The sequence below is a fragment of the Eucyclogobius newberryi genome, unplaced genomic scaffold (genome assembly GCF_026437365.1).
Source record: "Eucyclogobius newberryi isolate DKJ021-1_F unplaced genomic scaffold, fEucNew1.0.hap1 SCAF_15, whole genome shotgun sequence".
Lineage (NCBI taxonomy): Eukaryota > Metazoa > Chordata > Actinopteri > Gobiiformes > Gobiidae > Eucyclogobius > Eucyclogobius newberryi.
In genome coordinates this window covers 8,538,676-8,553,579 of record NW_027315779.1, presented here as the reverse complement: position 1 = coordinate 8,553,579, position 14,904 = coordinate 8,538,676, and the positions used below count along the sequence as shown (strand labels likewise).

At 42.0% G+C, this 14,904-nt stretch overlaps 1 protein-coding gene across 1 annotated transcript in view; it reads right to left on the bottom strand.

Annotated features, from left to right (window-relative positions):
* Positions 1–10,331: 10,331 nt before the first annotated feature.
* The window catches only part of mtnr1bb (melatonin receptor 1Bb), a 45,185-nt gene continuing 40,612 nt past the window's right edge, over positions 10,332–14,904 (bottom strand). Inside the window, exons 3-4 of the mRNA XM_072445958.1 lie at positions 13,398–13,742; positions 10,332–10,926 (exon numbers count right to left, since the gene is read on the bottom strand). Coding sequence (XP_072302059.1) covers positions 10,504–10,926; positions 13,398–13,742 — 768 coding nt within the window. The 3' untranslated portion in view covers positions 10,332–10,503. The remainder of the gene's footprint in view (positions 10,927–13,397; positions 13,743–14,904) is intronic.

Below are 14,904 nucleotides of genomic sequence, written 5' to 3'. Positions count from 1 at the left end.
GGAAAACACGCACAACTTTGTGGATAAAGTGAAACATCTCCAACTGGACCCAGATGACCTCATGGTTTCATATGATGTTGTGTCCCTGTTCACCTGCATCCCGACCTCTGATGCAGTAGCAGCAGTGAGGATCAGACTGCAGGAAGACACCACCCTACAGGAAAGGACCAAACTGACACCTGAACACATATGCAAACTGTTGTACATCTGTCTGAACACCACTTACTTTCAATTCCGGGGACAATTTTACAGACAGATTCATGGCTGTGCCATGGGCTCGCCCGTCTCTCCCATAGTGGCCAACCTGTACATGGAGCACTTTGAGAAGAAGGCACTGGCCTCATTCTCAGGCATAGCCCCAAAACTGTGGCTTCGCTATGTCGATGATACGTTTGTAACAATCAAGAAACAAGAGCTGGAAACCTTCTCTGATCACGTCAATGCTGTGGACCTACATATCAGGTTTACAAGAGAAGACGCTAAGGAGAATCGCTTGGCCTTTCTTGATTGTTCCACGATCAGAGGAGAGGACGGGAAACTCCAAATAGAAGTATATAGGAAACCTACACACACGGACCAGTATCTGCTCTTTGGTTCCAACCACCCACTACAGCACAAGCTGGGAGTGATCAGAACCTTACAACACAGAGCTCAAGGTGTGCCCACCAGCTCAGAGGGCAAGAAGAAAGAGGAAAAACATGTCCGAAATGCCCTCTCAGCCTGTGGTTACCCCGCTTGGGCCCTCAACAGAGTGAAGAGAACCAAGAAGCAGGACAAAAGGGAAACTGAACAGAGAAGGAAGGGTGTTTCTATCCCTTATGTGTCTGGCCTGTCGGAAAAACTGCAGAGAATTTTTAGACAACACGAAGTCCCTGTTTATTTTAAACCAGGAAACACTTTAAGACAAAAACTGGTTCATCCTAAGGACAAGTTGCCGACTCAAAAACAGAGCAATGTAGTTTACTCGATCCAATGCAGTGAAGAAAGCTGTAAAGAACGGTACATAGGTGAGACGAAACAGCATCTACACAAGAGGCTCTATCAGCACAGAAGAAATACAAGTTCAGAACCACAGAGCGCCGTGCATCTCCATCTTGAAGCCTCTAATCACTCGTTTGAAGACGGTGAGGTGAAGGTTTTAAGCAGGGAGAAAAGATGGTTTGAAAGAGGAGTCAAGGAAGCTATTTTTGTTAAAAAAGAAAGACCTTCTTTAAACAGAAATGGAGGGCTCAGATTCAATCTTCCTGGTATCTATAATGGTATACTGAACCCCTGGAAAAGTAGAGGACCAGGACAAGGACATTTAGATGCTAATCAGGTACTCAGGGTGGTTGAGCCAGGGTCTCACAAAGACAAAGAGGATTCTAATAGCCCATTCAAATTCTGAATAGGCTAGCTCGGTAGATACAAGGGGGGAGTTTCTGTTGAAACAAACAACTCTTGCTACTTCAGGAAGGCTCCGCCCAATGGGCGGGTCTTACCACAGAACAGTATTAATATCGGAGTTCTCGATCTAAATTCTTTTATTGACAATGACTCTTGGATGAGAGTCGAAACGTCTATTTTTTCTAACTGAGTCCAGATGACTACAACTGAAGCTTTTTCTACTATGGAACACGCCTGGACGAATGAGGGATTACACCGACACAATATGTTCATGTAAAGTGATCTGGTGGACAAATTCTAAAACCACTAAGACCGCATAGTCTTTTAGCGTTTTAGCTTTTGTCTTGGAGAGATCATTACTCTCTGTAATCCAAAAAGAGTAATTTGATGAAAAGTTATTTTCAAAGTTCAAAGCGTCTCTGTTTTCTCTATCACGTCCTCTGCTCTTGAGGGCCGTAAAACTCCACACGGACAGCTGATAACACCTTTAGCCCGCATTCCTGTCACCATGGCAACAGGCGGAGGACATCTGCATATCTTACATTCGCATACTGATCGCGTTCAGGACCTCGGGGAATGATTTGTAAACCAGGACAAGTTTATAGAAAAATCTGAGAAATATAACATGCTTTACAAAATGAAATCATGACGTCCTTTTACAGCCTGAGGTGCACGAACAAACATCTTGCTTCTTATGAAGTATGAATTGGCCTTGATGCGGGTCATCACAGCAGTCTGGGGGTGTGCGCTTCAGGCGAGGCTGCATTTCTTTCATTGCCTGGATGTAATGCATGACGGCAAACATAACGCACACAGGTGGTGCTCTTGAAAGCCACAGTTATCGGTCATTGGTTAAAACACTATCACCATATACTTGACAAGGAGTCGCCACCCACCTCGAAAGGGCAAGCCACCTTGAAGTAAATCCTCCCAGTGCATATTGCAGGTCCTAGTTTGATAAAGCCATCAGCACAACTTAATCTGCAAAAAGCAGAGATAAGATACTGTGGTTCCCAAATCAGACACCCTCCAACTCTTGACTATACCGACAAAGGGCAGCTCTGGCGGAGTCCAACATGCACTGGGAACAGGTGGCTGCCTTATTGCTGGCAATGCGAACACAGCTCCTGCTCCAGTCAATCAGGGACTGGAAAGCCCTGAGTAAAGGACCCCAGATCCCATACTACCGGAGCACCCCCCACAGGACACCACAAGGGAGATGTTCCCCAGATTCCACAAAGGACATGTGGGCTAGTTGGGCAAATTCTGATGACCCCTTGAGCACCCGATGGAGAGCATAGAGCTGTTCCAGTGTTCCACGACCGGGACGAAAACCACACTGCTCCTCCTGAATCCGAGGTTCGACTATTGGTCCTCTTCAGTACCCTGGAATAGACTTGTGAGGCTGAGTTTGATTCCCCTGTAATTGAAACACACCTTCCTGTCCCCCTTATTAAAAGAGACCACCACCCCGGTCTGCCAATCCAGAGGTACCCATTCCAGACTGCCATGTGATGTTGACGAGATGTGTGTCAGTCAAGACAGCCCCAAAAATGTCTTTAAGGCCGACCAATAGTCCTCCTCCATGGCCTTTCCAAACTCCTCCCAGCCCCGGGTTTTTAAGCGACTGCAGACTGACCCAAATCCGGTGACCAAATTAAGCTTTGCATTTCAATAGGCAACCTTTTTTAAAAGGCCTAGACGCAGGACAGGGCGGGGCAGGTTTAATTATAGACGCCGTGGCAATGCAGAAATTGCGGAACCTGCGGGTCAGGTTTTTTTCCAATAACCCTACTATATCTAACACAGTCTGAACGAATACTTTAATGTTCAACATTGCTGATTTAAATACACAATACCCTATTAACCCAAGTTATAAGTGCCTATAATATTTATCTTTGAATGTGTAAAACTTCTCTCCACTTTTCCATGTTATCAGAATGAACAGATGTCAGATTATGTTTTGATATTGGTCCATAATTCTTCAGTGTGTGAGCAGACTCCTCCAGGACTGTCTCTGAGAAGATTTAGATCAGTGGTGTTTGGTGGGCTGTCAGTCAAACACATACTCTACCAAACGGATCTTTAAAGCGCCGTTCAGTTACAGTGACTCGCAAAAAAGTTAAAAGTTAGTTACTTAAAAAAAAGAAGAAAAACAGAAGTCGTTCATTCAAAGCATAACCTGTTTATTTCCTGACATTTAGGTTTTGTAATCGACGTGGTATACATGTATTTCTTTGCCTGAAACGTTACACAGTATGGGAATGGAGAAAAGCTGGTGGGGCCATCAAGCCAAGTTCCAGGATCTGTGGAGCCTGTAGAGACAAGCCCACTCCTTTTTGAACAATGAAAACATATCTAATTGAAGACAATAGATAGGTTTAATGCCATACTGTGGCAAAACCATCCCTGGCAAATCAGACAACTTTGTGAGTGAATGACAACTATCTCTCAAGTTGTAACTTGTCGGGACACTAACTACAAACCTGCAATACAACATGTCTCAAGATGAACTGAGTACATACTTACCAGGTATTAAAACTGACCAGTAAAACCTCGGGCTGAATCAGTGCCCACAGGGGACACCGGGGAAAACAAACGCTCAACCCGGAGACCAAATGAAACGCAGGACTCAATGTATTGACATTAGAGAGCGTTCCAGCCCATTTGAGTCCAGCAGCACTCAGAGTGATGAGCTGCAGACACGGCTTTCATCCTCCTCCAAAGGGAAACAGTGGGAGACCCTTCACCACTGTTTGAGTCCACTATTTGCTTATTTGGGTGCCACTTCTTATTGACGTGGTTCTTTTATAATGCACTTTAAATCTTAGCGTGAAGGCATGAACTAATATAATGCTGTTATTGTGTAGCCGCTCATAATGCCTGAGTGAAAGGGTTTATGATAATTGTGAAACAGCAATGTGTTTATCCCATTAGCTACATGTCACAGTTATTCAGCAAGAATGCGCTCTCAAATGTAGTGGAGTGAAAGTAAAAAGTATCCACTGTAAAAAATGACATAAGTAAAGAACAGTTCTTTTACTTTTGTACTTAGTTAGATTCCACCACTAGAGAAAATAAGAGCGCCGCTTCAACAAACCTGAGCAACGAGCATAGAAAGCATATTCAGGTGAACAGTGGGGAGTTGTCATTAAAAGTATTATTCATCTGTAAATGACCTAATATTGACCAACCAACCACATGTGTTTCTCATAGATTGTTTTAATGAAGTGGAGCGGAACTGTAGATGCTAATTACTTACTTACCTATTACTTATTAAAGTGCTTTGGCGGTGGTCCTGTTGTTGTGGTTGTTTATATCAATACAAAATAAAAGAGAGAAGTAATTAGGATATCTGGCGACGTGGATTTAGTCGTAATGAGCTGAAACCCCTTTGGGATGTGTGTTGACGATCCCAAATGCTAATGCTGTGAGGAACTTATACCACTTTCATCATTTATGAGAGTACATAAAAGAAGATATTATATTTTCTTTTCTGCTTGGCTTACATATCCTGCAGCATATTTTATTCCACAAATAAGTAAACACAAATATTTCTGAATAGAATAGTCTTTAATGCAAATAAATAAACACACAAACAAATAAATAAACACACAAACAAATAAATAAATATATATGGCACTTGCCGTGAAATATTTTTCTGGACACTACTGTATACTCTGTAAGGCGGCACATTTGAATGAAACAGTAAGTCCTGCTTTTCTTATGTCTTTGTCTTTGGTCTGAATTGTTTCTTTACATAAGTCATAAGTGCATCTAAAATAATGTATAATTGGATAAGATTTATAATAGGCATGTTTTATTGTTTGTTTTATTGAGAGCTACACAATACATTTGGCCCAGTTCACTCTTGAAAATGAGGAAAGTTTAAAAAAAAAATCTGGTTAAATAAAGGTTAAAAAAAATCTTTATCTTTTCTTATCAATTTGATACGTTTTTTGATAAATTTGATAAATACATGTTTATTGTGCTTTTTCACTTGTGGGTAAACTGTTTTAGATGCACTTGCACAGAGTCTACTTTAATGGAAAATTATAGACAATTGTTCTTATTCTAAAAAGGGAGTGAAGAGAAAAGAGACGGTGTTTAGCAGAACAGTTCTGACCAGAGCTGGTTGGTTTGTTGGCTTGTTTGAAGTGATAAAGTCATGGCTTGAAAGGATTTATTATTGCCATTTAATCTATGGAGCCTACTGCATTTGTACACTGAAAACTGTTCTCACCCTCGTTACCTCCCATATATGCTATGGACTTTTTAGTTTCATCACAAAGATAAACTTAAAATCAACACCTGAAGAAAACGCCAACAACCTTTGGAACTTTTTAAATGTGTTTCTTTGTCCAAATACAATACATACAGTACATATTTTACAGACTTAACCATTGTTTGGCACTATATATATATATATATATATATATATATATATATATATATATATATATATATATATATATATATATATTTATATTTTTTTTAATAAATAAATAATATATTTTATATGTGTGTGTGTGTGTAGTGCCTATATTCTACTGCTTGTTGAAAACCTCCACTCAATTGTAGGATGAATTTGAGAGTGGAAGGGCTGTTTCTATTTGATAACACACAGTGTACATTACAAATAGAAATATTGGACATTAAAAACAACACTAACTATATAATATATTGTACAAAATATACTTCATTAGAATGTCTTCATTCTCCCTTATGGTAAACTGTACTAGACCATTATAACACTGTACAGTCCATGTATAGGCACCTGAGATGGGAATACAGATATGAGTTTCAGTTCAGAGGCAATGACAGTTCCAGACATAGACATTTTTCAACACTTTGGCCTGAATGGCTTTAACACAGTGCAATCACATGAAAGTGAAGGCCAAGGTTGCTTCAAAATATGATGGCAAACGCTGTTAAACATAACACAAATGATGTTGGATGCAATAATAAGTATAAACATTCAGGCATTTTGAGTTTTCAGGTAGTCATAGGAAAATTAACCATTGCACAGTGAGCTGTCGGCACATAACTCATAACTCTCCATTTAAGTTTGAAAAATAAATTTCTTTTGCCATTAAAGATCCCATATCACGCTATTTTTCCCGTTTCCTAGTCCACCCTAAGGGTATATTTGATAATAATAAGTGTTTTGCAACACCCATAACATAATAGTTATGAAACATCACCCATATCTTGGACCGCTCACAAACCCGGAAATGCAGACGGCTTAGTTTGAGATTCGCCCCCATTCTTGCAAAAGCGTTCCCCACCCACCCCGTAACGTAGCCTCAGCGTGGAGACGGTGGGAATGTAAACAGAGGCCGAGGCGTGCGTCGCTACACAGCACATGACACAGCAGCACATGACACAGCAACACATGTCAACAGCAACGTTGGAACAAAAGAAATAGCGTTTGAAGCTAAATTGCTGTGGCTCCTCTCGAGCGCGGGGGCGGGGGGCAACTTTTTTTCCGTAGGATACTTCTGACACTGTACATTTCTGAGCCAATCAGAAGGTGAGCAGCAACTACGTCATTCATAACATCAACACGATTACCATGGCAATGGCCACCACTGCACCTGTCATGCTTAAGTGTTCACATGATGACTAGAGTGCATGCACAATGATGATTTGTGGGGGCGTAAAATAGTGATTAACATGATAAATAAACAGCGTTCATGCCTTGCTTATTGATATTCAAATTCAAATTGCTTTATTCACATACAAATAAAAGGGTTAGTCACACACAGCACGCCACATGTGTAGACCACATCCTATTTTGCCCTCTTCTCTATTGTGCAAGGTAGCAACTCTGAACATTTGTATCCTCAGATTTAGAGCGTGTATCTACATATATATAGCATCAAGTGTTTACAATAGCAAATTTGAATCCTGATGATGATGATTCTGTTTGTATGTGACAATGTCTAACAAAGTATTGTATTTTTTCTTTATCAATTAAATATATAGATTTGATTAAATCAGATATCACTTTTCACTCTTGAATTATTAGCCAATGAGGAATTATTTGGGACACTAAAATCAAAGTCAAGATAACTAGATGTGTTTTAATTTCTGCTTCGCATCAAAAAGTTAAGTGAATCAAGAACTGAATTTTAACCTGAGAATTTAAGAGACTATAAAGCAAAGGTTTCTTGAAAAGGTTGTGAACCGCTGTCTGTGTAGGTAGGTATCTCCATGAATGAGCACGTAGGCCCCTGTAGGCCCCTAGACGATGTAGACACTTAGACGTATTCTAATGATTCTGATCTGTTGCGTCGATGGGCCCTTACAAAACGCGCTCTTTCTAGCATGTCGATAACAATACTCTATTTAGTTCAGTCACTCGTTAGTTTAGGTTATGTGGCGCTGCCAACTTCTTCCTGGGTGGGAGTAGACCAGATTTCAGGTCACCTCCCACCCAGAAGCTGCTCGCCTTCTGATTGGCTGAGAAATCTACATAGTGTCCCTGTAGGTATGACATGTCCCTGTAGGTGTGACGCGTCTCTGTAGGTATGACGCATCTCTGTAGGTATGACATGTCCCTGTAGGTATGACACGTCTCTGTAGGTATGAGGCGTCCCTGTAGGTGTGACGCGTCCCTGTAGGTATGACACGTCCCTGTAGGTGTGACATGTCCCTGTAGGTGTGACATGTCCCTGTAGGTGTGACGCGTCTCTGTAGGTATGACATGTCCCTGTAGGTATGACACGTCTCTGTAGGTATGAGGCGTCCCTGTAGGTGTGACGCGTCCCTGTAGGTATGACACGTCCCTGTAGGTGTGACATGTCCCTGTAGGTGTGACATGTCCCTGTAGGTGTGACGCGTCTCTGTAGGTATGACGCATCTCTGTAGGTATGACATGTCCCTGTAGGTGTGACATGTCCCTGTAGGTATGACACGTCTCTGTAGGTATGAGGCGTCCCTGTAGGTATGACATGTCCCTGTAGGTGTGACATGTCCCTGTAGGTATGACATGTCCCTGTAGGTATGAGGCGTCCCTGCAGGTATGACACGTCTCTGTAGGTATGACATGTCCCTGTAGGTATGACACGTCTCTGTAGGTATGACACGTCCCTTGTAGATATTGCTAATCAATCTGTCTGCACATCCGAGGAAAGGGAGAGATGTTGTTCTATCGCTGAAGACTTCAGGAATCAATCAAAAAAACATTTATGAGGCACCAATAGCACTATAAGAAGATTAGAATCTTGTCGATGTTGCGTGATACGGGACCTTTAAACAAAACAAAGAAGATAAATTCCTTTTGATTTGAATCACCTGGAATGACCAATACATTACTGTGTAGACCATAGGTGTCAAATTCATTTTAATCTGACCCGCCGAACATTTCAAATTTATATTATTATTCTTATTTTTTTTAAATTAAATCGATTAATAGAACCGTAGTTACATCTGTAACCGTTTTTATCGCTAAAACTACGCCTCCCACAATGCCAGCGGTGGCTGCCCCTCCCCCACGGGGCTCTGCTGCACTGCTGTGTGAGCTGCCGAGGGAAAAGTGCACTTTAAGCACTTTTGAGCCGAAGTTTAGTGGTGTGTCAGTTCAGGTGTACAGTGATCCCTCGTTTATCGCGGGGGTTACGTTCCAAGAAGAACCCGCGGGAGTCGAAATCCGCGAAGTAGAAACCTTTATTTTTTTACAGTTATTATACAATGAAATACTCCATAAAACATTGAAAGCAAGGAACAAAACCTTTTTTACAGGCCCAAGCATTTGTTTAACAAAGAAAAGTACTGTATTAACGTTTGTACTGTACTCTCACCGGCCTCTCCCGGAGCTCACACGCGCGCTCTCACCGGCCTCGCAAACTTCAATTTGGCAAGCTGTTTTACGTACGTGTACATATTAATCCATAACGTTATTGACACACAGGTAGAGAAGACGCGGAGAGACAGTTTAGCCAATCAGAATGCAGAACACAATGCATGATGAAAATCCGCGAAGCAGCGAGACCGCGAAAAGTGAACCGCGATATAGCGAGGGATTACTGTGCAGATAACTACACAGATGTGGAAAGGTGTTTTTAGATCTTGAGAAGTTTATTTTATTATAAAGTCAAATGTTTATCTAACACTTACACTTGTTTTTCTAAATACATTTCAGTTTATGAGAACAAAAGTTTTGTAATTTTTTTTTAGCGATCCATTAATTGCTTCAAAACAGCGTAGGCTATATAAAGCTATTTATTTCTTATATTTTTAATCGTTTTATGTTTTGCGTTATGTTCGGCCCGCGACCCAAATGATTTTGACACTCCTGGTCTAGACCTTCAGTCTGAGACTGTTGTATTATCGTAGACTGCAGTCTCTGCATTCTACATCACAAGCCACCAATCAGAGAGACTAAAATGGATTTGATTGTGTTTGAACAAGTACCTCCTGAAGTCCTAACTTACTAAGTTTCGAGCACAGTGCAGAGAGCAGACGAGGCAGAGCAGCAGAGCTGCAGTTTGAGGCTCACTGTCTAAATCCACCTCTGTCTGTCATGGCGCCCAGCCCGCTCAGACTGATATGACAGTCTCCAGATTATCTCCCGCTGCTAATGTAGCGTTCAGGTGAGGCGTGTGCACGGATTTGAGGCTTCTGAAGTTACTAAAGAGTGAGTCACTCTGTTTCAATTAACTTTGAGTGTACAGCGGTTAAAGGATATCACATTTCCCTGTTAACATCAATTATTTTAAAAAGAACACACTGAAACTACAATGCATGGCATAGTTTAAACATGATATGAAAAAGACTGCAAATGACAAAGTCATAGCTCAACGCACAAGAATATGCAAGCATTTTTTGTAGGTATAACTGAAACTGTTTTTGACATAGATATTGCAGTTTGACAGCCATCAACACAGCACCTTCTTGTGCTCCTTTTTTATGACATTGTATCTATGGAAAAGCCTATTATGATGTGTTGCCCTATTTAAAGTACATAATTCCTGCTGAAAATATTTTGAGCTTAAATTCCCATTGTCATAAAGTGAAATCTGCGCCATGCATTTTAGTTTCATACTTTGTTGTTACTCTTCACAACTATTGAGTGATGCATAAAAAAACATAAAAAAACAAGCAAAACATTCCTCAGTCTTTGTTTGTGCGCTCCCGGAGAGACTCGTTATTGTTTAGCGCTGGCTGAGGTGATTGCTTGCTCCTCATGCTCCTCCCCTCTGTGGCGGCCCGGGACGTCTCCGTCACAAAGAGGCGTGTCACCCAAACGGAGGTGACAATGCGCTTATACTCATTCCGGAAGTTTCTGTTTAGTAAGCCATAGATGATTGCATTGAGACAGCTGTTGAAGTAGGCCATGAAGTAGCTGACCACAAAGAGCCACTCTGGGATCCGCGGGCCGACCCGGGTCGGGTCTATCGCCACAGCTAAACCGATCAAGTTCAGAGGCGCCCAGCATATGGCGAACAGCACAAACACCACGAACATGGTGAGGAAGTTCCTCAAGTCACTGGGTCTGAGGCGAAGATTCTCCTCCGTCTTCACTTTTCGTCTCACCTGTATAACAGCAGTTGGAACAATAAGTTACAAAAGACTCTTCATCTGAAGACAGCTATTCAATGATGGTTAAAGGGGAAATGGCTGTGAAAGTTCTGAGTGCACTATTGTTGGTTTATGAGATTATCACATGTAGCTTGTAAAATTTAGCACATGAATACTTACTCTACACATCAGAAAATCAGTATTTTTAATGAATTGGTCTTTTATAACACTTTTCCAGACGCTCATCAAGTCATTTCACATCAGTCTTTCCTCCAGTGGTGGCAAGATTGATGGAAGTGGGGCCATGTTTTTGTTGGACTCAGTGAATTCGATGCATTCTGAATCGTTATTCAGTTACACAGGGTCCTTCAATTTCAGAGACACAAAAAGCCCAAATGTTATATGTCAAATAGTGATTTGTATCGTTTAATGGAGCAGTGCCTTTTGTCATTGTATTCTGGCATTTAAATGTTCCACTGACTTTTGTAAGCTCCCCAATTAAAGGTCAGAATAGCAGAAAACCTATTTCTGTGTTGCTGACCTAGTTTTTGTAAGAAGAACCAAGAAGAGGTTTATTATTGTTGGTTAAAATAAATAGGCCTGTGTGCCGTGGACAGCACTAGAGAAATGTACATATTATAATCTACAGTTGCACCATTTCAAAGTGGATTAGAGATTGGTTTGGACTACTGGTGTAAGGGTCCCATAAAAACTGTATATCCATGGAAAAATAGGTGACGCCACTAGTATGTGCATGGTATTAAAAACACCTGTTATTGAAGCGTGTGTGTGTGTGTGCATCTGTGTGAGTGTGTGTGCATCTGTGCTGTGTGTGTGTGTGTGTGTGCGTCTGTGTGTGTGTGTGCATCTGTGCTGTGTGTGTGCATCTGTGTGAGTGTGTGTGCATCTGTGCTGTGTGTGTGCGTCTGTGTGTGTGTGTGTGCATCTGTGCTGTGTGTGTGCGTCTGTGTGTGTGTGTGTGCATCTGTGCTGTGTGTGTGTGTGTGTGTGTGTGCGTCTGTGTGTGTGCATCTGTGCTGTGTGTGTGTGTGTGTGTGTGCATCTGTGTGAGTGTGTGTGCATCTGTGCTGTGTGTGTGTGTGTGTGCATCTGTGTGTGTGTGTGCATCTGTGCTGTGTGTGTGTGTGCATCTGTGTGTGTGTGTGCATCTGTGCTGTGTGTGTGTGTGTGCATCTGTGTGAGTGTGTGTGCATCTGTGCTGTGTGTGTGTGTGTGCGTCTGTGTGTGTGTGTGCATCTGTGCTGTGTGTGTGTGTGTGTGTGTGTGCGTCTGTGTGTGTGTGTGCATCTGTGCTGTGTGTGTGTGTGTGTGCATCTGTGTGAGTGTGTGTGCATCTGTGCTGTGTGTGTGCGTCTGTGTGTGTGTGTGCATCTGTGCTGTGTGTGTGTGTGTGTGTGTGTGTGTGTGTGTGCGTCTGTGTGTGTGTGTGCATCTGTGCTGTGTGTGTGTGTGTGTGTGCATCTGTGTGTGTGTGTGCATCTGTGTGTGCATCAGTGTGTGTGTGTGTGCATCTGTGTGTGTGTGTGCATCTGTGCTGTGTGTGTGTGTGTGTGCATCTGTGTGTGTGTGCATCTGTGTGTGCATCAGTGTGTGTGTGTGTGTGTGTGTGTGCATCTGTGCTGTGTGTGTGTGTGCATCTGTGTGTGTGTGTGCATCTGTGTGTGCATCAGTGTGTGTGTGTGTGTGTGTGTGTGTGCATCTGTGTGTGTGTGTGTGTGTGTGCATCTGCGCTGTGTGTGTGTGTGTGCATCTGTGTGTGTGCATCTGTGTGTGTGTGTGTGTGTGCATCTGTGTGTGTGTGTGTGCATGTGTGTGTGTGCATCTGTGTGTGTGTGTGTGTGTGCATCTGTGTGTGTGTGTGCGCATCTGTGTGTGTGTGCGTGTGTGTGTGTGTGTGTGTGCATCTGTGTGTGTGTGTGTGTGCGTGTGTGTGTGTGTGTAATTCTAATATTTTTCCTCCTTATAAACTAGAACAGAGCCATACGTACAAACACATTACACATGCAGACATATACAAACAAAAGCTGCTCAGTCACCTCTTCAACCTTTAAGAACATTTCTCACATGCAGTAGCATTTTCTTCTTTCCTTCCATATTTCCATTGTAGCAGTGTTCGGTTCCTTCCACATTTTTCAAATTAGCCGGGCGCAGATTACACCAGTGTTCATCTCCCTATATCCATGTTTACTTATTTTCTCTATCCATTGCACACAATGACAAGTCAAATTCTGTGTGAGGAAAATCCACGCTGGTTGAATCTGCCCAGCAATAAAGCCAAGAGGTCCCATGGAGAAAGGGACAGTGGACACATCACGAGGGACACGAGACATTAGAACTGTCTGGAAAAATGTTTAGATGTTTAGAAGGAAATGTAGTGAAATATGAGATAATGCTGAAGTGAGAGGAGACAATGGATAAGGTTAGATGGTGGTTGATGATTCACTCCCAAAATATAATGACTTTACCTGAATGACTAGCACCCAGATGCGTAGATAACAAAAGGTAACCACACCAATGGGCACCAGGAAGTGGACCACCACCACAGCCACAGTGTAGGAGCTGCTTACATTCTGAGCAAACGTACAAGAATACACTCTGGGATCATATCTCAAGGATCCCACAAAGAAATTGGGTACTATGGCAGCTACAGTGAGCAGCCAGATTAAGGCCACAAACAGCAGGGTGTTGCGGTAGCTGTACAGGCGGCTGTAGGAGAAGGAGTGACAGATGTAGCAGTATCTGTTCACCGCGATCCCAGTGATGTTGAAGATGGAGCCGATGACACTCAGCCCCATAAGGAAACCACTGACCTGCAAACAGCACAAAGGAAAAGAAACAATCCGTCAATCTCACTGTGACATTCTACCTGAGGAATGATATGATTGCTTGTGTGGAAAGAGGTCTGGGCATCCCTGCTCAGACCTGGCCCTAGAAGAAGATGCCTGATTGCCATACTGTGAATGATTACAGTTACAAGTGCACAGTTTCAGTTTCAACATCTCCATAACATATATATTAGTTTCATAAAAAAGGAAGGATGCAAGATGTGTCTTTATAAGATCACACGTTAAATGTAGTGTATAGCATTTGTTTAAAATGGAGCTGGTGGGCAGGTTTGACCTCTGTTGTGGATATTGCAGATTTGTTGAGCTGGTTTATGGTTTCATTGGTTGTTGATAGGCTGTGTTCACATTCATAATCATAACAGCAGTTTCCTTGCAGGTTCGTTACATACAGTATTATGCTAAATAAATTGAGCTTTTAACTAAAGATCAACTGATGTGTGAACAATCTGGACTATCAGCCATCAGCTGTCATTTGTCATAAAGGCTGGAAGCCTTCAGATCCACGCTCGGCTTCTGCAGCAGTAGACCGGCCGAGGTGCAGGAGAAGGCTGGACCGATGCATATGTTTTGGTGAACAAACGATGCATTTCCTTCCTCCCTCCAACAAAGTTTACAGTCAACGTCATTGTAAAACGAAAGTAACGGCTCATCACAATTATACTCGTGGCACTGGTTTGTTAAAAGGCTGTTGAAACATTCCCCAAACTACAACTGGTGACGTACACGCCGATAAGAAGGGCCTTCTTCTTTATAATCCACTTCTGTAAATGTTACTTGTTACTTATGTTACTTACTCTGGCTGCAATGACAGGAATAATAACATTACTTCACAATGGAGAACGCAAAGTGAATCACTTCTTTGCGGCACAATTATGTGATTTCTCCACTGTGCAGTACAAGTTTAGTGTTGTGCTCCGTGTTAATTTCATAAAGGAAACTAACGGTATTACATAGAGCTTTCCATTTGTTTCTCCTGAAATGTTCTAGTGAAAAGATGTTTCACTCACATATGCATTATATGCATCATATGCATACACCATTGCATGTGATCACATGCAATGGTATTTATTTATTTATTTTTATCTTTATTATTTTTTCCCCTCCATCCCTTGTTGGGTAATGGGTG